This window comes from Bombus vancouverensis, chromosome 4 (genome assembly GCF_051014615.1).
Source record: "Bombus vancouverensis nearcticus chromosome 4, iyBomVanc1_principal, whole genome shotgun sequence".
In the NCBI taxonomy this organism is placed as follows: Eukaryota; Metazoa; Arthropoda; class Insecta; order Hymenoptera; family Apidae; genus Bombus; species Bombus vancouverensis.
Window position 1 is genome coordinate 5311049 of NC_134914.1, and position 26623 is coordinate 5337671.

Here is a 26623-nt window from a genome sequence, read left to right on the forward strand (position 1 = left end):
GATCTAGAATTGTAGTTGCGAACTGTCTTCGAAACTGCAGCTGAATCGGGCTGGAACGTGGGTCGAAGATTAATATCAACTAGGCGATATCCACTGGCACGCGAAACCAATTCAATATCAAAACCCAAATACGTAGAATTAGTACGCATAGTACGATGTGTCACCAGTGGCGTGTTACTGGTAGAAATTCAAAGTATTTTCGAGAAAAGTAAGACGAGAAAAAGTTCCAACGTGACGCGAAGGTTAATAATGTGCACACTTTTACGAGTCGAAGAGAATTTTTTAACTCTCGATCGATTTGAATCACTGCCAGCTATTGAAAGAAAATACACTCTGCGAGTCACGTGTACTTCGTGAATTTATTTCTTTGTTTCCTCGGTCAATGCTATGTACAAAATCTGATAAACAATTTAACTCATAACGAATTATCTTTATGTATTATAAGTAACTCATAATGAGGCATCTCCCAAACCGACGTCTTCTGGATTTAGTGTCGCCTTTTTGCTCTTCTGAACCGGTTGATCTGTTAAAGAATAATTTATTGGCACGCGCACTGTAAAAACGAATCATAATGTACTTACCTTGATAAAAGTGTTTAGCGGTTCGCTTCCTAACTTCTTCCACGCCTTCTTCGGTTTGAGCCCATTCCAAGACCAGTCTTCGACCGTACAAGTGAGTACTTTGACACAACGCCTTAAACGCTTTCTATGAACGAAATAAAAGGCATGAAATACCGATCGTTAATTTAATGATAAAAGATTGTATTAATTTTTTTGAATACCTTGGCCTCACTTTTTGTATAATACTCTACGAAGGCGAATCCTCTGTGCTTTTCAACACCAACCAATTTTTTTGGCAGTCGCACCGCTTTCAACTCTCCGAACGCTCTAACATTTTAATAAAGAAGACATAAAAATCGTGCCTAAGTTAGAATAAATAAAGTACGTACTTGAATAGTTCAGTTACTTCCTCAACCGTCGCCTGGAATGGTACGTTTCTTATTAAAATTTTCGTGCCTGTTTGAGCCGTTACTGTCGATGTCTTCTTTACACTCTTTAAATCAGTTCTGCAAATATTTCAATAAAAGAAAATGTTTATTAGAGTTGCAAATGTTGTAACAGGACTCGTAGGAAATTTATAGACATACATTAGTGTTCGTTCAGAACGTTTGAGTTCTAAAGTCTTTCCCTCTAGCACTGTCATTTGTAAGACTTTTAATGCTCGATCCGCGTCTACTTTCCTTTTATATCTAACGAATCCATAACCCATCGACAGTTTAGCGCCAGGATTTTTTGGATCCTTCTTTGTTGCTATTGAGGCATAATGAAGAGCACCGCATTTGCCAAAATACTACAAAACAATATATTATCCATCGAATAATAGAAAAATGCAATATTAAATTATTTACCGTTTTTAGCTGCTCTTCTGTAGTTGTGAAATTAATATTCTTTACGAAAAGAGTTGTTTCTTGTTCAGGTTCATCCTCATCTTCGCTTTCTTCTTTATTAGCATTATTTGTATCGTTTATACTTTCTGAAAATTCCTCTGCCTGTTTGTCAACTTCTTTAATGTTCTTTTTCTCGTTTGCCCCAACTTCTGTGGCTTTGTTTTTTCCCATAGGAGGAGGGGTAGTAAAACTATTGTCAGGAGCCCATTCAAGATAAAGTGGTAAATGTTTATATTTAGTATATGCCAATTGTGTAAATGCTTTTCGTGCCTCAGAAGGTTCCAAGAATTCCACCAAAGCTAAACAAACATTACACGATAACTCGTCGTTGGTAATGATACACATAATGATATTAATAAAAACCATACCAGTAATTCCTGAGGGTGGCATTACAAATCTCCCCAATTCACCATGTCGTGCAAATAATTGTCGAATTTCCTGTGCCGGCGATGCAGCAGGTAAATTTTTTACCAGTATCACAGTTTTCGACCGTTTATTCGGTGGCTGAGAAAATGTATCAATCAAATTATTTGATTGTCATTTTTTATTCTCGGTTATATCCTAAATAATACTTACTTGATTGAATGCATCTAAACAAACTCCGTTTTCCTCCAAAAATTTCCTGGAATCCTGAACTAATTGTGTTTCTCCCAATGCCAACTTAACAGCAGCACTTAAACCCTTTGATCCATCTTCAAGCACCTTTTCCTTCGTCGTATTATAAGTAGCAGCTATAGTGTCTGCTACAGCATTTTGACCAAGGAAAAGAGTATTCCAATTGTGCGATGATCCCGCAGCTATTTTAGCTTTCAATTCTTTCTTCTGCTTGTAAGTTAATCCTCCTGTAACATAAAAGTTATACGCACTGCAATTATTCAAACAAACTGGACGATAGAATTATATACGATTTATTCTCACTTTCGTCAAGTTCTTCCATAGGGTCGGGTTTCGCTTTAGCTGGAAGAACATGTAACATTCTTCCGTCTAAAATCGAACCATCTAACTCACTGTATGCTTTAACCGCGTGCTCGGCCATTAAAAATGTTATTGTACCAAAACCTTTTGGTTTTCTGGTTGTGCGATCGATAGGTAAGTTAACTTCACTTATAGGACCTATATAAAAGATCGTGATATTAGTATTGTAAATATCGTATTATGCATAAAAATCGGCCATCTACCATATTTTTCAAATAACTGTCGAATATTATCTTCGGTTATTGTATATGACAGATTTCGGATAAACATTCTTCCAGATTCCGCGATGCTATCTTCACTTTTTAATGCTTCTAATTGTTTCTTCCACCTAACGTTATCGTCTTTGTTTCCTGCTTCATCAGAATTATATTCTTTTGCTTCATATTGCATTACAAATATTTGTCTCCCATCTAAAAAGGCCAATAGAATAGATATAAGCAAAAGAAAGATGGAAAATAAAAAAGCTCCCAATTGCAGTTAACTACATCGTTTATACCTAAAAAACTTTTGTTTTTCAGCAATGCTTTCCTCAAGTGCTGTTCAGTTTTGAAACCAACATAAGCAATACCCTTAATTTTTGGTGATATTCGTATTGATTTTGCTTTCAGTGGATGAAAAAATTGTTTGATATTTTTTTTCTTGTGATTATATGCTAATCCTCGAAGTTTCACAGTAAACAATTTTATAGAACCATGTTTAGATTTACTCTTATCATTCGAAATCCTGTTTTCTATATTCTTTTCTTTTCCTTTCAAGGATTCCATGTACTGTTTAAGACAGAACAAACATAAATACATGCAGAAAAACTCATAAGTAGAAGAAAAGTATGAGCATTCAGAATTACCTCTAAATCAGATATAACTTTGTTTGCAATCTTTTGCTCCCTCTCTTTTCCCTCTTCTTCCTCATCCTCTTCTTCCTTACTGTATTCTTTATCATTATTCTGATCACTAGATTTACTATCATTGATTTCATTATCACTATGTTCTTTAGTTTGAATAGCTGCCAATATTGTATCATTCTTCCATATAGCCTTATCTGTTGTATGACTTTCAAGAAATTCCATAAATAAAGGATCATCTTTGTGCTATATATATAAATGAGTAACGTGATAATTAAGTTTCCAAATTTAAAAAATATAGCAGCAAAATAAGCTATAGTTATATATCTACCTTTTCCAATGCTTCTCTGATTTCCTTTTTAATGCCTTCTTCTTTTTTACCTTTCTCTTCGTCTACTGTTCGTTTGTTCAGGGCTGTGTTTTCTGTTATCTCAGTAGAGTCTGTATTATTAATCTTACCCTTTGAACTATCAGGCGCGTATTTACTCCATGCTCTGGGTTTAGAAGAATCTCCTATAGGACTCAATATTTATGAGTAAATATTAAATACACATCACTGTTTTTAATATAATTATATATTAATAATTCACAAATACCTAAACTTGCACACTGTTCAATGGATATTTTGCAGGTGTCAATACATGTTTGATCAAAATATTCTTTGACAGCTGTAGCTTGCTCTTCTGTCTTAAATCCAACAAAAGCAAATCGTCTAAATTTGCCATCCTTCGTATATTTTAATTGTACGTCTGTTATTAAACCTTTTTCACTGAAAAGTTCCTTTAATTTTGTATCTGTAATCTATAAATCGTCATCGCAAATTAGCTTTCTTACTTATCTCTTATTTATAATCTTTTCTTTATTTTAATGTTATGATAATTTAATATAATGTCGTGAGACATTGTCACTTACATTTTTTGGTAAATTTTTTACTATTAATCGCGACATTTTGTATGTATGTATTTATAATTATTACTAAACATTAAATGTTTACATAAATTGCACATTTACGTTTCATAGAGGTTATGTTTCTAGGATATCAAGAAGGTGAGTACCAAAAAGGTTAGGTTATACCATGTGCATATTTCTGTCCATGGAATATACATACATACATGATACGTATTCATATATTGATATATGTATTGATATACAATCTATCGGTCATACCGATAGATTTGGTGGCGCTACTTTTGTAAAGGAAATGTACGATAATAGTAAAATAATATACAAGTGGATAAATATAAAAGAAGAAGCTGTTTTATTAAAAATTATGAGCAAATACAGCTAATAATTTAAAATTTTTGACATCAAGTTATACAAATAAATTCGATATGTCTATTTATAAAATAATAATACAATACCTTATTCTATTTTACTAGAGACTAATAATTACAACACGTCTATTGATTAAATTAATTTGTACTTTGTAAACAAAATTCCATTTATCTTTCAAGCAAATACATTTCATAAAACTGACGATCTTCTTCTTTTCGAAATTTTGGAACGAAGTTTACATGAACAATTTCTGTAAAGCCTTCCTCTAAACTTGGTTGCTGATAAGATTTCCTAAAAATATTCCAATATAATAAGCTTTGTATAAATTTAGTTTCGATTTTACTTACACATAAGAATTAATAACCAGGTCGTTAACTTTAACGTGACTAGGATCGGTTAATTCCCGAAACTGAAATAAAATATTTAGTATAGCATCTATATTGTAAATTTCGTTATATCACTCCAAATTAGACTATTACCTTATTGTTATGTTTCGCATGGTCAATACTTGTTAACATAACGAAGCATCTTACGGGTATGTTATATTTTTTTGCTACTTCGATATATCTCTGCCTTGACACGCAATCAGGATTAGTATTATCTATAACTACGCTATCTTTTTCGTTTATGTGTTTTTCCATTATAGTAATACATTTCTGCCAACTTCCCAGAGTATCTCTATTAACATATCCATAATGTTTTAAATAATTTCTTACAAAATGTGATTTCCCAGAACCAGGACAACCAACCATTAGAATAATCTAAACATATAAATTATATATAAGAATTACATGTTTAAGGATTACTTTCAAACAACGTTTAGTAAAAATTATTACTTCTTGACTGCTTGAAGTTATATTGCTTCCCGAGCATATCTCTCCATCTGGTAAATTTTTTGGATTAAATGTAGGCAATTCAAAATGGGCCTGTTTATGACCGAGAAAATGTTCCTCTGGTGTGTAAAATTTTAAACCCAAATTAAGTGCTAGCAATCGGTCAGCTGACGAATGATCTTTCTTTTTTCCAGGAGCCCAATTTTTTGGGCGTCCGGCTGCATCTCCAACGTAAAAGGAATTATTTTTATCAATTGATATAGAATCATTCTTCTGTAAAGAAATTATTTAAAATCAAAATTTCCATGGTAAGAATAACCATTTTATAAAATAACCATTACCTCCTCCAGTTTTTGCCACATTCCAATTGCTGGTTTTCTATAGATGTTACTTCCAGTAGCTATAAATATCTGCAAATGAATTTTTAAATCACATATAAGATCATTTTACTTATTGTAAATTTATAGAAAAAGAAGTATACCTGTATCGGAACCCTAATTTTTTGTATTATATTTTTAAGTTTATTCTTGAAAAATTTTGGATTTATCTTTCCAGATCCAATAGATCCTTGATTAGTGAAAATTACTATTTTATAGCCATCATTATGAAGTTTGTGTAATTTTTTTGGCACATCAGGATATATAAGTTGCCAATCATCATAATCCTTTGGAAATACTAAACCAGATTTTGTTTTTATTAAGGTTCCATCCATATCATATGCTGCTATCTAAAAATAAGAAGATTTAGTCCATTCTTAAAAATGTCAATATTCCTTTAATTTACCTTTGAACGACTTTCCACACCCTGTGTTGTATATATTAATAATGCTCCACTTTCCTTACTTTCCCATGTATCCTGAGCAGTATCTAGATCTATCATATTATCTGTATCTTCAAGTTTATCAGGAATTATTTTATTTCTGTTTATAAATTTCAAAATATCATGAGTATTTTTTATATGCTTCTTTTCTGTTCGTGCTTCTTTTTCCTGAGTTTTGTGGTCTTCATTTTGAATATTATTATCCTCAATTTTAACTATTTTATGAGAATTTTCTTCATTTTCATTACATATCTCTGTGCCCCTATTTCTTTTCTTTGGTAAAATAGTTTTAAGAGGTGGAGGATTAAATTCAATTTGATAAATATGCTTTCCATATAAGATTTCTAAATTATCATCATGATCGCCTATAAATTTAACGTCTTTACGTGTTTTAAAGCCATTAAAACCACAGGGCCTAAGTCCAATTTGTTGGATAAAGACTTTGTGCTCCTCATAGTCTGCATATAGTTGTACTACAAAAAATAATACACAATGCACATTATAGATAAAGTACGAATCAAAATAATTGATAATTGCATAGAGCAAAGTGTAAAATTATAACCTTGTTGTCTAGAGCATTGCGTATCAGTAATATTTGTCTCTTCAGAACGACCCAATATAATTGACTTTTTATGTGGTAAATACACTGTCTTTAGTGTTTTATCATTGCTTTTCAGATAACAACTTTGAGCTTGCTGATTCATCTAGACACAAAGAAATAATACAATTAAGGTAGCGGCATGAAAATGATTGATAAGCAAAATAAACATTCAATAAAAATCTGATATTCGATTTTTTAGTATCTAATACCTTTTAACTGATAATAGGTCTATTAAGAATATCTTTATAGATATAAATAGCTGAAATAAAGTAATATAAATGTTTTATATTCATTCATTTATTCTTTTACAATATCTATCTATTATAGAATGTTTTCTTATCCAAATCAAAGCCAATGGACATAGTAATTTATACTGATCTCAGATTAAGTGCTAACATAACCTGATATAACAGATGGAGTACACGAGTATCAAGGCTAGAAGAAAATAAGTGGCTAGATTAAATGTTTACATTTATTAGTAAAAATTGATACGTTCACTGTATCAATTACGTAAAATACAATTGAACAAAAGTTTTAAAAAATATGACTTCAAACGAACCTACCGAAGTAGAAAAGAATCCTTATGCATACCTCGAAAGAGCTGATTTTACGTCTGAAAAGTATAAAATTGAGGTACACGGGTTACCAAAATATTATGGAATTGGTGAATTTAAAAAGCTTTTAAATGAGAAGCTGGAGTTGCAGTCATGTAAAATAAAGCCACCAAAACGGAGCAGTGGATGGCTTTATGTATCTTTTAGAAACGAGGAGAATCGTCGGAAAGCAATAGAAATATTAAATGGGATTTTATGGAAAAATTGTAAGCTTAGTGCTCAGGTATTTTAATTTGGTGTTATATTATTTTACATATTTTCCTCTTAATCGATATGCAAAACATTTCTTACATATCGTAGTTCTTATTAAATTGAATGTAAATTGTATTATGAAGATTTTATCGAATCTTGATACTTAGTATCATTATATGCATATGTGCATAAAGTATTTTTATCTATTAAAAATAGATTGCAAAACCTGCACCAGATCCATTTGTAAAAAGGAGACTAGAAGAAGAAACTACAAAGAAGCGTTTAAAATTAGATAAAGATGATCAAAATATATCCATAGAAGATAAAGTTAAATTAACTACGATTCCCCTTTGGGAAATGCCTTATCCAAGTCAAGTAAGACAATACGAGATAAAGTGTATATAATAGAAATTTGAGAATAATGTGCTTTTAGTTGGAACTGAAACAAAAAGAAATGAGTTTGATTCTATCAACTATTTGTAAACAAATGTTGAAAGAAAGTAAGGGTGATCTTTTAGACTGGTTAAATCATCAAAAAACTAAATATCATGGATTGCCTTGTGAATTGCTTCCCATTTTGAGTACAGATACAATCACAGAGTATAGGAATAAATGTGAATTTACAGTTGGTAATTCCATATATGAAATTTATTTATCTTTCTGATAGATTGTGATAAATATATCATGTATAATATCAATTTAATTCAGGTAAAAGCGAAAAAGAAAATGAAGTTGTAATAGGATTCAGATTATCTAGTTATGCAGCTGGTTCCACGGCAGTGGGACCTATTGATAATCTTTGTCACATTCCTAACACAATGAAAGTTCTGGTTAAGGTAAGTTGCTTAGGTTTCTTCCAATTTGAGTTCTAAGATTTGTTTTTTGTATTGCGAGTATTTTAGGTGCTTGAAGAGTTCATGAAAAATACTGAATTAAAGCCTTTCGATCCAGTTGATCATAGTGGGTATTGGAGACAAGTTACTGTTAGAAGCACTCTTTGCAACGATGTGATGGTAATAGTGGGAATGCATCCACAAGATTTAAGCTCAGAAAAATTAGAGGAATTACAATTGCAACTCAAAACTTTCTTTGAAACCGGAAATGGCGTACAAGCACGAGTAACATCGTTATATCTTCAAATAATGAAACTAAAGTATGATAATTGGCAGAGTGTTCAATAGCTAAGTTCCATTCGCCCAATTAAGTTGCTTTTTATTTCTAATTAGAAGCGTCGACGAAAAAAGTGAAAACAATTTTTATCACATTAGCGGAACGAAATACATAGAGGAAATGTTGTTGGGAATGAAATTTCGAATATCTCCCCAAGCGTTCTTTCAAGTGAACACGTTAGGCGCTGAAGTATTGTACAAAGCAGCGATTGATTTGGCAAAACCGACCGTGGATACTGCGCTTCTGGATATCTGTTGTGGTACTGGAACGATAGGCCTTGCATTTTCAAAGGTATCAAAAATAATCAATAATTAAATAAAACATCATATGGACAAGAAATAGATACAAACGATTTTAGTATTGTGGCGAGGTGTTTGGAATAGAAATGATAGAGGATGCTATCAAAGACGCGAAGGAAAACGTTGTCGCGAACGAAGTATCAAACTGCGAATTTTTTGTTGGTAAAGCCGAAGATGTTTTGTCCCCTGTAATTCGGAGAACCACTAAGGCCGATATTATCGCTGTCGTGGATCCACCGCGAGCCGGACTTCGTAAGACATCGTTAACGTAATTTTTGTTAACTTTGACGAAAATATGTATAAGTATAAACATGTTTATTCCAGATCAAAGAGCGTTATTGACTATGCGCAAGGCGAAAAAATTATCGAGACTAATATATATATCTTGTGATCCTCGAGCAGCTGCAAAAAATTTAGTGGATCTAGCTAGACCCGTCTCAAAGCAATACACCGGTGAACCTATGGTGCCGATAAAAGCCGTTGCTGTAGATATGTTTCCATATACCAAACATTGTGAATTAGTTCTATGTTTGGAAAGATTATCCACAGCCATGAAAGCACGTGATTGTACGGAGCGATAATTGACGATACTTGCATATTTTGTTCTTGTAACGTTTCTTTTTTAATAAATGATACGAATAAAAGTATCGCCTCTCGCGTGTACGGCTTGTAATCTGATTAATTATTCCTCCTATTGAAATAGACTTACCTTCTAGGCGAATTATTCAGGGAATCAGGATACGATGGGTAATGTTAGGGCATATGTCATGCATGAATAAGGAATTGCTTAAATTTTGAAGCAATCGAGTGAATACGGTTCATCCAGTTTGATGCACTTTAAGTAGATACGTTTAATCGATACTTGTATGTCGAACGCTTTATAAACCAGAATGATATATATAAGCTGACACACTGTTTAATACAACTGTTGCTTTCACTGTGATTAATAACGGATACGAGAAAGGAACAGCATCGAAGAGGTAGACAAATAGATTCGATAATTCGCAGGCTGACAAGTGGTAAGTCCGATTCATAAGAAAAGACAGAATCATTTTTGGACTTAGGGTATAGTTTGACCTGAGTTTGTATTTTATTTGTTTCTCTTTTGATCGGGAAAAGCATGCGAGGAATCTCGTGGTCGAATCGGGTTTCGAAGTCGCGGTGTAGACTGGTTACGTTGGTTCATTATCACTTTCTCTTGAAGCATGTTACAGCGTTGAAGTAACAACGCCAGTAAACCCGTCCTTTTGCCTGTCCGCGCCGTTGAAGGTCCATCTGTATAACAAATGAAAATTGATTTCGAAAAATTCACTTTTGCATAAAGGGCGTAGCTTTCCGAACGAATTTGTTAGAGAGTACATGCAAAGAAGTATGTAAGGCAAGTTATAATGCGACCTTCACCGTTTGCTCGTCCGTTGCAGGAATGTTTTGCGAATTTCCCACCGGCAAGTGAGGCCCCGATGACCTCGGCAACGTTCTGCCTCCGAATTCTCCTCTGTTCTGGTTGTCCACCACTTTTTGCAACGCGACCATCAATTGATCGAACAAAAGAGCCGCCCTCTTTGGCACTACCACCTGGAAAAGAAAGTTTGATTCGATCAAGGGAAGGATCGGTGTGATAATAACGCTTACCACGACTTGCGGTATTCACTAGTATGGTAATTACACGTGCGTAGGATTTACGCGATAATTAATTGAATGGTATCAAGCGGCGTGGACTGTAATACACGGACACAAGGTGGTTCTGTTGTTATCCTGCTCGTTTTCATCGATCTTTCGCGTCCCTTACTCCTGATATTTAATGTTTACGCCAATTAAAATTAATTAGACCGGAGGATAATTGCCGTGGAGTTTTAACGCTGAATCACGCCACCTGACGTGAATCTCCTGCTGATTTTCTTTCACATTTCTCGCTTCACGTTTCTGGGATAAAGCCCAACCAGGGTGAAAATAGGATCTAGGAAATTCTCTTCCATCTTCCGCTAATTTTAACCGTCGCCGATCCCTATTCTACCATATTAATAATTCCGTTTCGCACGAATTCGACTTGTTGGTATTTTTATCAATCGTAAAGTTTCCGAGAAATAGCAGAAAGGCAGGAGTTTACTTTAAATAAACGGAGGAAAACCCACGTAGTTTTCGTTCGAACAACTTTCTTGCGACATCAGTTCATGAATATCTGTTTCTTCGCGACAAATTATCTTCTCCAACGGAAACGAACAGTATCGATAGCCCATTTCTTTGTATTTTCCATTTGTAATCCGTAAGCTTGTCAACTTCTCGATTACTTTGACGAACTAACAATAAGAAAGGCGGATTTATAACACGTTACATGCAGTTTTGGTAGAGATTAATCTTTCTTTAACTCGACAATTGGCAGAAATCGATGTTTCTAAGACGTAAAATATAAATCTTAAAACGATCGCGAGATTATGCAATATATTTTACAGTTTGCTAGCAATAATTGTTTCATTTCGAGAAAATTAATCGAAAATAAGATGTCGAGGACACGGAATATACGTATTTGAAGGATTTAACGAGCCAAAGGATTCCACTCGATTATCTCGTCCTTGCTCGAAGCTTTCCGAAAGTTGGCAACTCGATGCGGATCTAATTATCGCCTTCATTACACGTTTCAAATTAGTTAGCCAATTTGCTCCACTATTATATCATTTGGGTTCCTCTTCGACCAAGGCAAGTCACATCTTACCGAAGCGTATCGGAGGGAGCAACGAACGTTCACATCGACTGTATCGTAAAGTAATCGTATATTCATAATATAGAGATAAAATTGACCGTGATGCGATTAAACGGATCTAATGGATTTAATTCACGATAATATAAAATAAAATGAAAGATAACGGAACTAGCTGGGTCAGAATATGTTCAATTTCCTGTGACGTTGGAAACCGGTGACCAGCAAAATTTTGATTTCCCACGGAAAAGTAAGCCGACGTGCATGTAACGTACACACACCGAGGTAAATAAACGCGGTTCTTTCTTGTTGTTATACGACCCGAGCGATTTCCCACAGGATTCTCAATCGGCTTTTATTTACTCGTGACGTATCATAAAAATCGTGACAACTGGAATTCGACAAATAGTCGTACAAACGGATGACTGATCTGTAACATTTGCGGAAACATAAAAGCCACTGGTTTGCAGATATGTCAAGCGATTTTTCTTCCTGCGAATTCTTCCTTTCTACTCGTCCCAAGAAAGCTCTCTTACCTATTTCTCTTTTGATTGCCTGCAAACGAACTGTCAACTATGCCGGCTGATTTTCCCTCTGTCATTCGTTGAAAAGAAAACAATTTACTAGCAATGTTTTATTGTGCTCTTGCTAAATAGAAAGAAAGTGGTATTCGGGAATGAACTGAATAAGAAAAGGTCGGTTCAAGTTTCGTTCGCAGATGGTTAGCTGGAAGCGACGCAGGGCAAAAGCGAAGAACGAAAATGTCGCCGATGACAGTAACACGCGAACAGCTGGAAGAAAGTCAAAAGTAATTAAAATTCTCTGCCACCAATCGACAACAGCGTACAGAAACTTGCACGTAATTGAAAAAGAAGCATCGAGCAAAGGCGTCTTTATCCTACGGTCGTCCCGCTTGTATTAGAAACAATCGAAGAAGAAATACACGAAGTAAATATCTCTTCCTTCTTTCGAACACGCTGACATTAGCAAATCCGATAAGAACTTATTGATGGGCTTACTCGGAACCTTTTCGTAGATTTACTCTAAAGCAAGCGCTGCTTTGTTCAACGTACTGTCGCGTACAAGTACGCGAGTGAACGTTTTATATAAACTATACGCGAATACATGCATGAATTAATGGCAAATTAATGCTCAGATATAAAATATTAATTATCTATTTTAATTCTTATTATTATTATTTATTTATTTAATTACGAACCGCTGGCATCCTTCGATACAATAAGGAAATACGATAAATAATAAATAAATAAATAAAGTAATAAATGGTACGAAAGTAATATCAGTGATTTACGTAACGTTTTAACATCTTCCAGCATTTCTAGTACTTTTAACACTTTCCTTAAATGCAGGAAGCGATTCGCAAAAAATGTCTAATCGATGGCCAAGAAAATTACCACGTTTGCAAACGCGATTAATGCAACTATTGGAAACATAATTGATTTTGCACAGGGATGTGTGAAGAACTGGGCATCTCCTAAAAAACATATTTATATTTAGGTAAATACGCGATCTAACGATTCTTTCATTGCGTATTAACTTTTGAAGGTAAATTTTGTTATCCTACGTGTCATGTCTATTGAAGTATAAAATTGCCCTGAGTCTGTGTTTTTCCAGCTAAAGTACGTTGTATTAAAAACAGCAATTATCCGTGTATTTTTGAGCGGCGATGAAGATTTACAAAGTCTGGAAAAGAAAACGTTAACAGATACGTATTTACTGGAGAAATTGAGTCTGTGGTGCAGAGTGTAGAAAGATATCGAACGACTTCAATCGCGCAACTTTCGATTCTGTAAACGATTTTCAATAACCTTCGAATGTCCTCGGAGGCAATACGTCGTTGAGCGGCGGTGTCATTTTATTGATAAATGTCTATCGAATTTGGAGGAATTTACTTGAAATAAATTTATCGAACTTTGATTTATCGAGTAATGAAAGATGATCCCGATGGAACTTGGACAAAATTAAACCTCTCTCGTCGATGCCGAAACCGCTGAAATTTTCTCGTCTCTTAAATAATTCCTTTTAATTGGAACGTATCGATGTCCCAGCCGTAACACAAATTTCATTGTGCAAGGTGGAAGCGAATCGATTACATTTCATTCGAGTCTCTCTTAGTAAATATATTGAAATTCTTTGAACTTCATTATTTGAAAAATATCTCTCTCTTTCTACAATAGATTAAGGAAGGAATAAATTGTCAAAATAACGAGTTACTTTATCTCGAATACACGCCAATGAATTCATTTACTAGTATGCGTTCTATCACTCGTTCTTTGATCAGATTGTGTAATATATTATGTATAACTTATCGTACTTAGTGACGTGTCATGCACGCGTCATCCATTCGTGGATCCACTTTCGAATGGCACGAAACGTCGAAATTACAATTGCCACGGTTAGTCGAGAATTTCGAGAAGTACGCGTTAACGCGAAGACAAATGTTCTCTCGCGCGCGTGTAATGTATCGTAACATGTGGCTCACGAGCATATCGCATCTTTGAAAAACAGATAAACGAGCAACATTTTATCCATCTTGTCCGGTCTTTTTTATTTTAACATGACGAGCGAACTGTGTCACGTGCCAAGAGAAAAGAGCTTAGTCACGATACAAAGAGCAAAGTGGATTCTATCTTCAGGATTATGTAAGGAACATCTTCGTAAAACGGCACAAAAAACCGATAGAGTTGGATCTGTTTTTTATAGCGATCGAAGGAAAGGACACTTTGTAGAATCTGTGGGAAAATGACACGCGTGTTAGGATTACGAGTTGGACAACAAAGAGGATAGTTAATAACCATTGACTATAAAAGGCTGAGCTGATCCTTGATGCGTTTTTAGGATACAGTAGAGAGCTGCTTGTTACTCGCGCGATCGCTCGATCGTCGCTGAAAATTTTAATTAAAATCGATGCTTCTAACGTGACTCGAAAGTTCCATCTATCAAATATCGTGAGCTTTGTTCTTAGCGCGATCAAGCGCGATAACGCGTCGTCCGATTATTGTATCATTGTCGGCCCTTATCGCTAATTTAATCACAAATGCGTGGACATCGAAGCTTTGTCCCTTATCGATAATTAAATTCCGAATGGGCGCCGATGCGATGCGATACGATCGACAAACACACCGAACAGAGCCAACGGGAACCGGATGTTCCAACGTTCTAACGTTTACCGAAAATTTTCTGGTTTTATTCTACGCCGAACATCGATCGTTAGAGATTCGATTCGTCGTGTTCCTTTCACCCATTGACTTTCAGTGACCAATTTTTTACGACGTTTAAGACCTCCGGGGTTAATACTCTTCCGGCGGATCGTAGTTCCGTTTTTTTTTTCTTTTTACTTTCGTCGGACAAAAGAACTATTTTCGTGCGATAAAGCTCGTCTACCTACGGGCGCAAATCGTAGTCACCGAGGCAATTGCAAAACGCAAGCTATCATTACGTGGGCATTCGTCACGCCAAAATGAGTATAATTGTTGACGGCATAGCGGCCGCCAAAGTCATCTATTTAGTTGTTTCAATGCCGACAGGCCAAGTATCGTAATCGTTTTACCGACTCGCGTATCGTCGAACAATATTCGCGTGTTAAACACTATTTCCAGCCAATTTCTTTATCGCTAATTTTAGTAACCGACGAACATTGCACGGAGGGCAACACAGCCGGATGGTCGTCGCGCGGACAAAGACGGACAAATTAATCGATTTATTTCGAGTTGGAGAGAGTTGGCGCTGTTCTGCGTAAATGCGTGCATACACGTACGTACGTGCGATCCAAATGAATTTGTTGTTTGTTTTAAATAGATATGGAAATGGCTAATGGAACACGTAGTCGTTCGATTGCGATGCGTTGGCGGCCACTGCAGGAAAAAGAAAAAAGAAGAAACAAACGGAGAAAGAAAAAAGAAGAAACGAACGGAGAAAAAAAAAGAGCGTTTTTATATATATCAGAATAATTCTTCCTTACGAAAAATCTTGTACGTATAGAGTTTCGTATATTTTTGTGCGTGCAACAGTCGACGGTATATCTAGAAATAACGTGGGCGACGTATCTTCGTTTAATTAAGCATATCATTCAAGTTTATTTTTTCTTGTTCGGCAGACGAAACCGAGCGACGCCTAATCGTAAGTATCGCGATAAACTAGTTGATTACATGTTGGGTCGCTAGATTGCCGGAAAATCGAGGGGAATTTTCACGGTAAGGGAAATTGAATGGGTCAAGGAACTGGAAAAATAGTTTCAGTTATCGTCCTAGGAAAAAATAACCGCGGCAATGAAGTTTTAATGATGCACAGCCCACGCGTTTATCTTTGGCTGTATTTTCTTTCTTCGAAATTTTCCAAACGTTGCTAGAGAGTTTCCTTGAGAAGAAGAAGAAACGGCCATTTGACGATCATTGCTGAGTCTGTTACTTCGCTCGACTATACTCTTAGAAAACGAAAGCGTAGTTACATTACACGTGCACTCGATCGAAATAGCTTTCTTAAAGCCTTCGTAAAAGCAACGTCGAATCCACTTTCGTTTTAAAAGTTGACTCGTCTCGTTGAAAACGCCGCTGCGACGAGTGTGACGAGCAACAATGACCACTGAGCGATTTACGATCAGCCTAACTCTCGAAACGTTGAATTATTTTGAATTTTACACACGCTGCTACTTTCCTTTCAAAAAACGCATTGTATAATGGATTAACGTCGATGCTTTTACCGATATCGATGCAACACTTGCAACCAAAGAGAATTCATTCGTCGACAAATTCGAAAAGCCTGTCGATCTCTTACGACATAACTTTCGCGCGAATCGGACCATGTGTTGCTTTCAATATCGTCACGTCGTCATACTCGTGTGATAACTCAGTCTATTTGAAATTTTAGCATCGACCGACGCACGCCACGGCACGCTATACGTATGCACCTGTACGACGCATCACGTTGCTCGAAACTTGCGCCGAGTGCAATTTCATTCGCGTTAACGTGCGCGGTTTCGAAGAAAGTTTCAACGTTTTTCTTACGCCGGAACAAGCAATCGCTGTAAATCGTTGTTTTGCGAGCGCTTAAGGAGATCGCGACCGCCCAAGCAGATGCTTCGCCGCATAAATACGCGTTAAAAAGCAGCCGCGAGATGCTGAAAACGAAGAAGAAAGAATGCGTGGGCGTATGTCGGGGAAAATTTATGGTTCGAGATATTTGCACCGTTGCGTGGAATCGAAGTGCATCGTTCGCGAAGGTACACGCGAAGTGCGCTCGCTATACACCGAAGAAACGTTTCTGCGTTTCGAAATTCGGGCTAACGAAGCAAACAAAAGTATCGGGTTGACAACTAGGCGATTGCGGATTTTGTCAATACCACCTAATGACAAAATCCGCAATCACTTAGTTGCCAAACCAACAGTACGCTTTTAATAAAACGCATCTTATCCTCGGTGTTCTACTGTTTTTACGCTCATCGACGTTGTCTTGTCGAAGGACGACGTTGCGACAAAAATCAAAATCGAATCGACAAAACTGGAATCCAGGTGTAAAGTAACAGATACGGTGGCTCACAAAAATATTCGAACACTTGACGCAGAAAATTTAAACGATATTGAAATTTCGTTAGCACTGCAACGAATTAATAAAAAAAAGTACACCTAAAATTAAGACATCTACAGTATGAACAGTGATATTAAACGTAAAATTAGTATGGAAGATGGTCTGACTAAATATCGTGGTTTATGAATATATTGCGTTCCTTCCAATAAATATCTTGTGACGTTTATATACATTTTCAGATTCGCCATAAATTTGATCAATATCATCGCGATAGCCGTGTTTCGTTACAGCGTTAACGAGACCTCAAAATGTTCCCTATAGTATGTATCATGTTCTGCAAAAATCTATCTTCCTGTAACCGTTTGAGAAAAAGAACATTTTAAGACATTAAGTTACTAGAGCGACGGCTGACAGTCGAGAAACGCATCGAAAGATAGAAAGCTTCGTCTAATCTTGACAGTGAGAGAACGATCGTCTCCTGCCGCAAATAATTCGACGACGCGGCGTTGAATCGATTTAACGATGATTAAAGTCACGTTGATGACACGTTTTTATTAGCCGGCACATAAAAGTTATTGCCGCGAAGTTGCCGATGGCGGAAAGATGAGCTCCGAGCACAACAACGAGACTCGCTTCTTTGGGCATCACGTAATCCAAACGAATTGTTTGACCGCGAAACTTCTCTCCTCTGCTTTGTACTTTGTCTCATTATTTTCTCGTATTTTATCGACAAACGACAGTAATAACGTTCAAGACGTATCCTCCACATCAAGATAGAAACATTCCGGCAGATCGAAGACGAATAGTCTCGTAGAAGGATCGAAGAAATTGAAACGCCGGAGTTGAAACGTGTCGAAGTTGCCGATTGAAACTTATTCGGATGACACAACTCAATGCGACATCCTTTCAGAGACTTTAACGCTGGAAATATCAACCAGTGTCTTAACTCGCCCCTTGACACTCTATATGAAAGATTAGAGCGAAATCCGAAATTTCTTTCTCTCGCGGTACATCTGGCGAGAGCAATAGGATTCGTATCAAACGGCAAACCTATGTTTCCTCGATCGACATTTAAGAAATTTAATCGACCGATCCGAGGAAAATTTGTCCTGGCGTTCAGTTGCTTCTAAGTATTGATTTCATCTGAACGAAACAGTGTGAATTTTGGCCTGCATCATATATCATTGGGTCGTAATCTTGTTAACTCCTTAACGAAGAAAAATAGGTGGGTGACCTTTGTCGGAAGAGATAGGAAAGGAGACAAACGGTGACAATCTCTACAACGTTGGGCGAATAAAATGTTGCAAAAAGACATTGATACGACTCGATCTATACAAATATAATATAAATTACAATAATTCCTCTGACGTCATTCCTCAACAATACCAGCAGATATCTAAACCGTAGGTTTCAATCGGACGTGCAAGCATACGGATTTAATTGTGTCGTACAGCGTAGACGAATAACATTAATGGCATGGAGACGAGTTCGAGTAAATAGTAAATATCGAGCGAAACGAAAGATGGAAGGAACAGCCAACTCGTCATTGTCATTACAGACAGTACATTCTGTGTTATATACAGGGTGGTTGGTAGCTGGTGGTACAAGTGGAAAGGGGGGTGATTCTACGCGAAAAAAGAAGTCGAAAATATAGAATAAAAAATTTTTTTTTTCATTTTTTCATCGAGACAGCGATCTACAGTGAGATCCGTTATAACGAGAAAATTTTTATTCTATATTTTCGACTTCTTTTTTCGCGTAGAATCACCCCCTTTCCGCTTGTACCACCAGTTACCAACCACCCTGTCTAATATATGTATATATAATTGGGCAAAAAAGTCGTACAAGGTAATTATCGTACGTCGTGAAAAATGTGTCTACCTCGGGTCGAAAAGCTGATCGTTTGCGGGATTAACCAATAATTAATAGAAAGCAGCGTACGTATAGGGTGACTAATTAGCGTAAAGTCAACGGGGCAGACTAGCGTTGCCTTATTTCGTCGGTGGAACGTAAATATGATTAATGCAGTTGGAAATAATTCATTAATTAAGTGGTTCAGCTTCGAGGCAGACGTCTGAATTAATGCGCATGGATTGCGACTAAACGAGCGAACGACAAGTCGAAGTTGTTCATTTCGAATTGAATCGGGAGACAGTTTCGATTTTACTCGAACGAGCTGTCTAGCGGAGGATTATTAATTGACGACGATTCGAAGAACGAGAACAATTTGCAAGAATAGCAGAACGAAAATTGCTACGCGAGAGAGATTAATCGAACGATTAATTAATCGGTAGAAAATCCGACCGATTAATAGTAAGTATTGTAATTGAATTCCGCGCGACCCGACGTCGCGTCGCTTCCATTTCGTTTTAATTTTATCGGTAATTGTATGGAAACTTTGAATAAGGGTCCATAGCACATTTTGGTTGAAATTGAATTAACAGCAAAATACAATTCTATAATACCTGTCGACCGTTTTAGTACACGCAGAGTGCAGATATTTCTTCGAAAGGCGATGTAACGTCGAAAACAAGAAGCACGTTACGTGCTTGAAACTTGTGGAACTGCGAGCGTAATTTAAAAACCTCTTCATCGACAAATTGTTTAACTTGAAATCGATCGATCGCGTCGGAAGATCCTCAAATTCGTGTATTGTATCCATTAAACGTTTAATTAAACGTAATTTGAAGTTTATCAACTTTCGAGACGGAACCGAGTTGATCTTCGTACGAACTATGCTATTCGTACTTTGTTAACTTTAAAAATGTCGATGGTCTCTACTGTTGTCCTTTCGCGATGTTTTTTTTTTTTTTGAAAAGAGAAAAATCGTATTCGAAGGTAAATTTTTAGGTTGGTTAAACGTAGCGGTTAAAGATTTTCGGCAAACGACGCTCGAACGTACTGATCAAAGAGGATTGCACGGTGCGTCGTACGTTCGAAACTCTCCTGTTTTATTGTTCCGCGTGTAAATCGATAAAAACATCGTCGCATCGACGTTGACGTAGATTTAAGATTAATCCGAAGAATCTTCAACTGTTGCGTTTTATTCGACGCGAACGCTTGAAATGCATGGACTTGGCCGATGAATATCAGTAAAAGGTACGCTAGTACGTTTGAAAGACGTGTACGATTGGTCGGTGAAAAGTGGAATATCATTGAATTGATTCAACGACAACGAGCTTCCGCGTTCAGCGCCACGGAACAAACAAAAATGAGAAAACGCTCGACACCGGCGACAGTAATATTCTCAGCTTACGCAAAACCCTCGTTTACCGCAAAACAAAGAAAGCTGCGAAAATGAATCTACCAAGTAATAAAGAAATTCGAGAAGAATGAAATTTCAGGCGGATGTCAGGAGAGATGAAAATTGTGGGAAGCGAACGACAAAGAATTGGATATTCTATCGCACTACTACATACTTACTAGATGGAACCTATATACTTTTCGTTTGGAATCGAAAGCAAAGGCGACCATATCGATCTTCCTTCTCGACGATCTATTCTTTGTATTTCCGATCACGAACTTTTCCAAGCTATTTCGTTTTTCGAAACAGTGTTACGAAACAAATCGAACGATATACCAGCAAGTTTTACGTTTGTTGTCGAAGTTTCACTCTTTCTCCAGACATTTTCAGCTAAATGCGATTTTCTAGGAAACACGATGAATCGATGTTCTTCGAAGACAATCACGTTATAGCTTTCTCGAAGACGCTTACGGTAAAATGAAAATTCGTAAAACGCAAACACAAAGATAAACAGAGACAGGGAGAAGGGAGAATCTAGCGGAAGAGCATGCGACTCTACTTGTTGATTGTGATTTAAAATCGCCCTCCGTTTACTTCCCTTGCGAAATCGACTGGAAGAGAATGAAAATTTACGACCGCCGCAAACAAATTTCTCTAATTTGCGGTAGCCGAGATGTTGCCGGTAAAATTCGCTCGAATCGAACGGGACAAAGACCGGAATGGTTATAGAATTCGATCGTCGCATCGAACATCGTCTGCAAAGCTACGCTACTACATCTTATGCGAATTAAAACGACGTAGGAATCCACGAGCGATCTAGACAGGACGATACTCGTGGCTAAAATATTCAGAAAAGTCGTCCGACTGTCCCTTCGACTACGATCTTGTACGTCCACTCCCATTTCGATGTAACTTTACCTTTCTTTTGACGTGACCATCGGTCAATCTACGAGTTCACGTAGCCACGTAATGCTTTTCGTTACGATGAACTATGACGCAACAAAGGAACAAGCAAACAAGTTTCGTGAATGTTTCGAGTTACTCACCGGATACTCGTCGTACTTGGTCGAATAGTCGGGATAATCGAGATTCGTTGGCGCGTTCCTCTTGCTGAGAGCACGCTGGCCGATAGTACCACCGATTATGGGCACCATCGCCACTAACATCAATGGAATCACTCCGTTGCCCATTTAAATTTGTATTTTGCTTCTTCGTTTGCCGAATGATCTCGCGGTTCTCGAGTGAAACTACAGCATCCGTGAGTACACCTTTTGCGAATCGATCGTTTCTTTGTTTGGATCGAAGGAAGCTTTGCCGCGATGGAACGATCTCACTCCAGATCTTGACCGAGATGCGATCGGAATTACGGTGATTCGAAACTCTTCTTTAATCAGCCTTATCTATTTATCTTAACGTTTCGAGCCAAGAAGAAGGACGAGCGCGGCGGCTTCCCGACTCGATTCGTTTGCAAGTTGAGAAGCAGCGTGCGACACCTCGAATTTCTGAACTGGCAAAGGATACCAAACGATGGTTATCGACGATGTCCTGTACGTGGGTTATTGCAGAAAGACGAAGGATGTACTCGAGGACGCAATGTGACGCCTCGAGCGGCAACCGCTCTCCTATATACTTCGTACGCGTGCTCGATGTTACGCAGGCGCTGGAAATGTCCGTCCAATTCGGGAAACCGCGCGCGTTATCCTGCCATTCTGACGCACATTTTCTCCCGCACGAGATTCGATCTTGCGAGCGCGAATGTCGGAAAAACATCGAAAATGATCGCCTTCCAGCGGATCGGCGCAACATTAGTAAATTCACGCCGACAGATGTATCTGGTTTAGCGAGCCTTGGTACTGCGGTACTTGTCGTGATAAATATGTCGCCCCAACCCTCTCTCGATCTTCCTTATCATAACGGAGAAACGTAATGGCAAACTATATAATCGGCCGAGCATGCAGGTTGAGAATCATCGGCGAATCGGAAACTGGGCAAAAAGGTGGCGTAGAGTCGACGTACAAGTCGAGCATACTCGTAGGGATTGAAAATTGTACGTAACGAGTTTAGTTGAGTTGATTTCACGTATACGCGCCAACGCGCTACTCACTAAAAGTTGAGAAACGCGAACTCCCTTATAAATTCAGTCGCGTTTCAAAACTTGAGAACTTGTTGGAAAGATGCAGTTGGCAAATTCGCCGCGGTGCTATCCGACTTGTGGCCAGTCTCGTTAGGGAATAGATCGTGACTACAAAGTCAAGAATTGATCAGGGAATTGTAACTCTGGTTGGAAACTCCGAAAATTTCTCGCTGCAAATGGGATCTTAATCTCCGCCTTTGGCTTTTCGCTCGCTCTCTCACCGAGTTCCCTTCCTAATAACAGAGTTCGCGTCTCTTCGTCCTTTTATTCTCGATTAATCGGACTGCTTCTCGGAAACCTCCGAGGTCTTTCCTCCGTTATACACCCTGTTTTCGCTTTAGCCTAGCGCTTAACGCGAAGTTATAGCAAGTTTTGACCCAGCGATCAAAAACATTCGTTCGTGTTCCTTTAACGTAAATAGACAACTTGTTCGTAAACTCATTTACATCGAAAGAGCTTCTTCACGACGAACGCGAGCAAAGGGTTCACCGAATAGTCGCCACACGGCGAAAGAATGCTAACTAAATGTTTAACTAAAATTTTAAGAAAGAGAGGGAAGAACGAACATTCGCTCGCTTCATTTAAACGCAGTTTTACGCGTGATTACTCGAGCCTCGCATTTGTCTCCGACGATGTTCAACGCGAGCTGACTGCACGAGCGTTACAACGAAAGGCGAGAAACGAGTGTCGCTGGAGTAGAATCGCAAATGCGACAGGTGGTTCGTGAGGAAGAATTGGACTCGTTCAATCAAACGACTTTCGGTGTCACGTGCCGGCCACAATTAACGACTAATAACGTTGCGGTGAAGTACGTGACGGACGTGAAGTTACTTCAATTTCCTCGATGGTTTTTATTCTCCTGCCGAATTTTTCTTCATCCTGCACAGTTTCTTTCGCGTTTTTCTGCCTCGCTACTTCTCCTTTCGCGCCTTTATTAATTTCCTACGTACGTTTTGTCGGTTACTTTCTAAAGATTTCTCCTTGTTTCAACTCGATTCAACAGGCTAACCGATAGACGAAAAGTGCTTTCATTATCATTATCAATATGATATTCATTATCAATGATCGCGCCAGTCTTGCGAAGCTAGAGCAAAGGAATCATCGTCGGGAGAGACAATCCGTCTTGGTTTTGCAAACAATCCAGTGCGAACTTCCTAGCGGTTTTTCGATTCTTCGTGCAATCGGCTTTGACTAACGATCAAATTTATGCAGACGACTCGACTCGACTCGACGGGAAATGTCCTTATTTCCGTTGATTCACCGAATACTCTGTTGCGTAAGAAAAGATAAACGCGTCGAACGTAATGAACGAAAATAGTTCCGGTTATAACGAAAACAAAGAAGGGTTAGCAAAAGGCTTAAAATAGTAATCTCGTGGTTAAAATAGCCGTATTGATCGATAATGCCAATTATATCGTACATTTATGAAACTGCAAATATCAGCTATCGGAACGATACATTGGCTTGGCAACTAAGTGATTGCGGATTTTGTCAATACTACCTAATGACAAAATCCGCAATCACTTAGTTGCCAACTCAATAGAAGGATAACTTCATATACGCGAGGCACGAGTTAATTAAGCATGAAATAAGGAAAAAATTCATTCGAAAGCTAATGATCTGGAACAGTGAGAAACTGCATGGGAAGAAGAAGACGCGCGCGAAAAAAGAAGCAAAACGGTATTGCTTTAACCAAATATATTTATCTATTTATCCATTTATCTATTTGTTTATTTACTTATACGTACAGTATATGTAAATAGTAAACAAGAGATAAAAAGAAAATAGCAGTTTAAACGTAAGCTAAGAATAAATAATTATAGTTTATAGTATACGGCCTACGGAGTGTTTTGGTTTTAAGGATGCTGGGGTTTGACCAAATACGTCAATATTCTGATGAACAGAGCTAATTATACAATTGAGATATCGCGAATCTCGATAAATTTTGTGAATCACAACGATTTTTCCGCGTGACTGAGCGTTATCGCTGAAGGATAGCGATTAACGTTTCCAGTTTATTTAGCGAAAGCCGATCGTACGTTGCCACAACAAATATCGTGTGGGTCATCTGGCAATTAGCTTTGGTCCCATTAATTAGTTAATGACGGTGATGCGAGTTCCGATTCGTTTATCACAGAATCGAAGTTCAGTTGGAAGTTCGGCCTGAAATAATAGAACGTACTACGATTCGCGGTTTATGATCGATACGTTTTGTAATATGCTCGTTAAAACTTTTTCTTCGGCTTTTTTTTCGATAACGAGCATCGAGAAAAAGCGTTTACGATGCTCTACTGTGCTACCACTACTATTATTACAGTTATTCATCGTTTACGCAAAAAAAAACGTTAATCCGATTTTTCTCCGCGGGAACGATGCACGGTGACGAACGCTGATCTTTGCGAAATTTATGCTTCCAACAAATATCTTGTAACATGTGTACACATTTTCAGATCAAAATAATCACGGTGCTCGTAAAATACACGCATAAAACGTTTCTAAGACCGCGTTCGAATACATTCGCGAGCCACTGTACATCGATCAACCAGTCGGTCGATACCTTTATTCGTTCGGGATTTTCGTAATTACCGACACGAAATTGAATCTTCGGCCAGGCAAAGGTTCTTGGCGAAAGGCTAGCGGGATATTAGGATCGACGGTTTCGCGTTTACGAGTAGGGCTCAGGAATTATTGTTGAGTAAGTTAAACGGCGTTTAACGAGCTGACCACATGCACCGATGGCTCACTTACGATCGTGCCGATGGCTCTTATAAAACTAAAAACCACGGAACGCTTCTTGACGCCGATGGATCGAACTTTTTATCCGTTTTTATCCGAGCGACCGTTCGAAATATCGTTATGTACAGCTGCCGTAAATGAAATCCGCGATAAACAAGAAAATGAATAACGTCGTACACAAATTATGCCCCGTGACGTGGAAGTATCCTTTGGAAATAGAAAGGGCCCGAGAACTCGATGAACGAGATTCGAGAAACTCGCGGTTGACGAGAGATTTCGGGCAACAGAACGATAAGTAAACTGTCGTCGGACGAAACGTGGTTTTGGGAAAAGTCAGAGAGAGAACGGGATAGAAAGACCGCGGAAAGCGCCAGCGACACTGAAAGTCAATCAGAGTACAGGCTGATCGGACCTGGGTAATGGAAAGTCAGCCTAAAGGTTTCTCTGGTACCACTCAACCACCCGTCGCGATCTTTTTCTCGCCGTAGTTAGAAACCGAAATATTTCTCGGTTTACGACTGCAATCGCAACTTCCTGTTTGTCGATCGATGGAAGCGAATTGTTTTTAAACAAATGCTTAACGCCTCCCTCGTTTCTCTTCGTTCCTCCTTCATTTTTTGTCGTTAAGCATTGCAAAGCATTTTTCCTCTCGCAAGCTTAACATCTCGATAAACGAAGATTACCCTTTACACGCTCGCAGTGCAGTCGTGTGATTGGAGGGTCGATAAGTTTTAACGATACATTTTTACGATGCGAGACAAAATGAAATTACGAGGAGAAAGATTAGCAAATCAGCGACAGTGTCGAGCTAGCCGTGTAAAATGAAAAGAACAAGAAAGTAAGAAAGAATAGTATGAAAAAAATATGGTTGATTTTATCGACCGCGAATAAGAGACAGGAGGCTGTCGATTTGGGGGATCGAGCTTACACGATAAGCTGTGACTTGGACTTCGATAAAGAAACTACCCTTTGGCACTTCCCTTCTGCTTAGGAATTACCGACACGATGTTGCATCCGCCACGGTAAACCAATGCTTTGTTACCTAGCGCACTCTGCCAGAAAGTTCTTCTCTTGGTTTTTCCTTCTACTAGGTCACGGATATTCCAGGCCGTATATTAAAACCACAATGACACCGGCAGTTACAGATTTATTAAGTCAGGGATATTTTATTTGCGTCAGCTGCGAAACAAATTACGATACTTCA

At 37.7% G+C, this 26623-nt stretch overlaps 5 protein-coding genes across 14 annotated transcripts in view; 2 read left to right on the forward strand and 3 right to left on the reverse strand.

Moving 5' to 3' along the window:
* LOC117160973 (prohormone-1) overlaps positions 1–26623 on the forward strand; it is a 49111-nt gene that overhangs the window by 7562 nt on the left and 14926 nt on the right. The window contains exons 1-2 of one of the 4 annotated variants that reach the window (XM_076617852.1): positions 14158–14424; positions 15581–15753. The exons of 1 other annotated variant lie outside the window; for it this stretch is intronic. The gene's annotated coding sequence lies outside the window, so the exon portion shown is untranslated. 2 more of the 4 variants (XM_076617854.1, XM_076617855.1) reach the window with 2 other exon arrangements.
* Positions 341–4332, reverse strand: LOC117160959 (putative RNA-binding protein 19). The gene is made up of 15 exons (XM_033342092.2): positions 4176–4332; positions 3860–4064; positions 3595–3776; positions 3267–3509; positions 2919–3189; positions 2626–2832; positions 2366–2560; positions 2024–2289; positions 1816–1951; positions 1409–1746; positions 1148–1350; positions 950–1066; positions 782–887; positions 582–705; positions 341–523 (listed from the first exon to the last, which is right to left on the reverse strand). The coding sequence occupies exons 1-15, from the start codon at positions 4209–4211 to the stop codon at positions 450–452; spliced, it is 2703 nt and encodes a 900-aa protein (XP_033197983.2). The 5' UTR covers positions 4212–4332; the 3' UTR covers positions 341–449.
* Positions 4499–7494, reverse strand: PNKP (Polynucleotide kinase 3'-phosphatase). 3 transcript variants are annotated; one of them, XM_033342100.2, is made up of 10 exons: positions 7355–7481; positions 7193–7226; positions 6753–6894; positions 6155–6663; positions 5853–6098; positions 5713–5781; positions 5375–5644; positions 5018–5299; positions 4886–4947; positions 4499–4829 (listed from the first exon to the last, which is right to left on the reverse strand). In XM_033342100.2, exons 1-10 carry the CDS (start codon positions 7378–7380, stop codon positions 4706–4708), a joined length of 1764 nt encoding a protein of 587 aa, XP_033197991.2. In that variant the 5' UTR covers positions 7381–7481; the 3' UTR covers positions 4499–4705. The 3 variants fall into 3 exon arrangements, with proteins under 3 accessions (XP_033197991.2, XP_076473957.1, XP_033197992.2); XM_076617842.1 differs by lacking the exon at positions 7355–7481 and adding an exon at positions 7001–7050 and having other exon boundaries at positions 7193–7208; XM_033342101.2 differs by lacking the exon at positions 7193–7226 and having other exon boundaries at positions 7355–7494.
* Positions 6807–9739, forward strand: LOC117160963 (tRNA (uracil-5-)-methyltransferase homolog A). 4 transcript variants are annotated; one of them, XM_076617843.1, is made up of 9 exons: positions 6807–6922; positions 7205–7628; positions 7814–7972; positions 8031–8226; positions 8306–8433; positions 8500–8750; positions 8824–9058; positions 9126–9318; positions 9391–9739. In XM_076617843.1, the coding sequence occupies exons 2-9, from the start codon at positions 7335–7337 to the stop codon at positions 9645–9647; spliced, it is 1713 nt and encodes a 570-aa protein (XP_076473958.1). In that variant the 5' UTR covers positions 6807–6922; positions 7205–7334; the 3' UTR covers positions 9648–9739. The 4 variants fall into 4 exon arrangements, with proteins under 4 accessions (XP_076473958.1, XP_076473959.1, XP_033197993.2 ...); XM_076617844.1 differs by lacking the exon at positions 6807–6922 and having other exon boundaries at positions 7051–7628; positions 8866–9058; XM_033342102.2 differs by lacking the exon at positions 6807–6922 and having other exon boundaries at positions 7055–7628.
* LOC117160972 (Allatostatin double C) lies at positions 9893–22130 on the reverse strand. Of its 2 annotated transcripts, none has more exons than XM_033342117.2 (3): positions 21596–22130; positions 10468–10641; positions 9893–10341 (listed from the first exon to the last, which is right to left on the reverse strand). In XM_033342117.2, exons 1-3 carry the CDS (start codon positions 21737–21739, stop codon positions 10255–10257), a joined length of 405 nt encoding a protein of 134 aa, XP_033198008.1. In that variant the 5' UTR covers positions 21740–22130; the 3' UTR covers positions 9893–10254. The 2 variants fall into 2 exon arrangements, with proteins under 2 accessions (XP_033198008.1, XP_033198007.1); XM_033342116.2 differs by having other exon boundaries at positions 10462–10641.

What these genes read in the sequence shown, in the direction of transcription:
- LOC117160959 (XM_033342092.2), bottom strand. Translation starts at nt 4,211, where the DNA reads ATGTCGCGATTAATAGTAAAAAATTTACCAAAAAAT. An exon ending in TATGGAAGAACTTGACGAAA is followed by an intron (nt 2,290 to 2,365) that starts GTGAGAATAAAT and finishes TTTATGTTACAG; the next exon opens with GAGGATTAACTTACAAGCAG. An exon ending in ATACAAAAAGTGAGGCCAAG is followed by an intron (nt 706 to 781) that starts GTATTCAAAAAA and finishes TTTCGTTCATAG; the next exon opens with AAAGCGTTTAAGGCGTTGTG.
- LOC117160963 (XM_076617843.1), top strand. Translation starts at nt 7,335, where the DNA reads ATGACTTCAAACGAACCTACCGAAGTAGAAAAGAATCCTTATGCATAC. An exon ending in CAATGAAAGTTCTGGTTAAG is followed by an intron (nt 8,434 to 8,499) that starts GTAAGTTGCTTA and finishes CGAGTATTTTAG; the next exon opens with GTGCTTGAAGAGTTCATGAA. An exon ending in TAGGCCTTGCATTTTCAAAG is followed by an intron (nt 9,059 to 9,125) that starts GTATCAAAAATA and finishes AAACGATTTTAG; the next exon opens with TATTGTGGCGAGGTGTTTGG.
- PNKP (XM_033342100.2), bottom strand. Translation starts at nt 7,380, where the DNA reads ATGCATAAGGATTCTTTTCTACTTCG. An exon ending in AAGGATTCTTTTCTACTTCG is followed by an intron (nt 7,227 to 7,354) that starts GTAGGTTCGTTT and finishes ATTTTCTTCTAG; the next exon opens with CCTTGATACTCGTGTACTCC. An exon ending in TAACTTCAAGCAGTCAAGAA is followed by an intron (nt 5,300 to 5,374) that starts GTAATAATTTTT and finishes TTATATGTTTAG; the next exon opens with ATTATTCTAATGGTTGGTTG.
- LOC117160972 (XM_033342116.2), bottom strand. Translation starts at nt 21,739, where the DNA reads ATGGGCAACGGAGTGATTCCATTGATGTTAGTGGCGATGGTGCCCATA. An exon ending in CCAAGTACGACGAGTATCCG is followed by an intron (nt 10,642 to 21,595) that starts GTGAGTAACTCG and finishes TTTCTTTTCCAG; the next exon opens with GTGGTAGTGCCAAAGAGGGC. An exon ending in CGGACGAGCAAACGGTGAAG is followed by an intron (nt 10,342 to 10,461) that starts GTCGCATTATAA and finishes TTTGTTATACAG; the next exon opens with ATGGACCTTCAACGGCGCGG.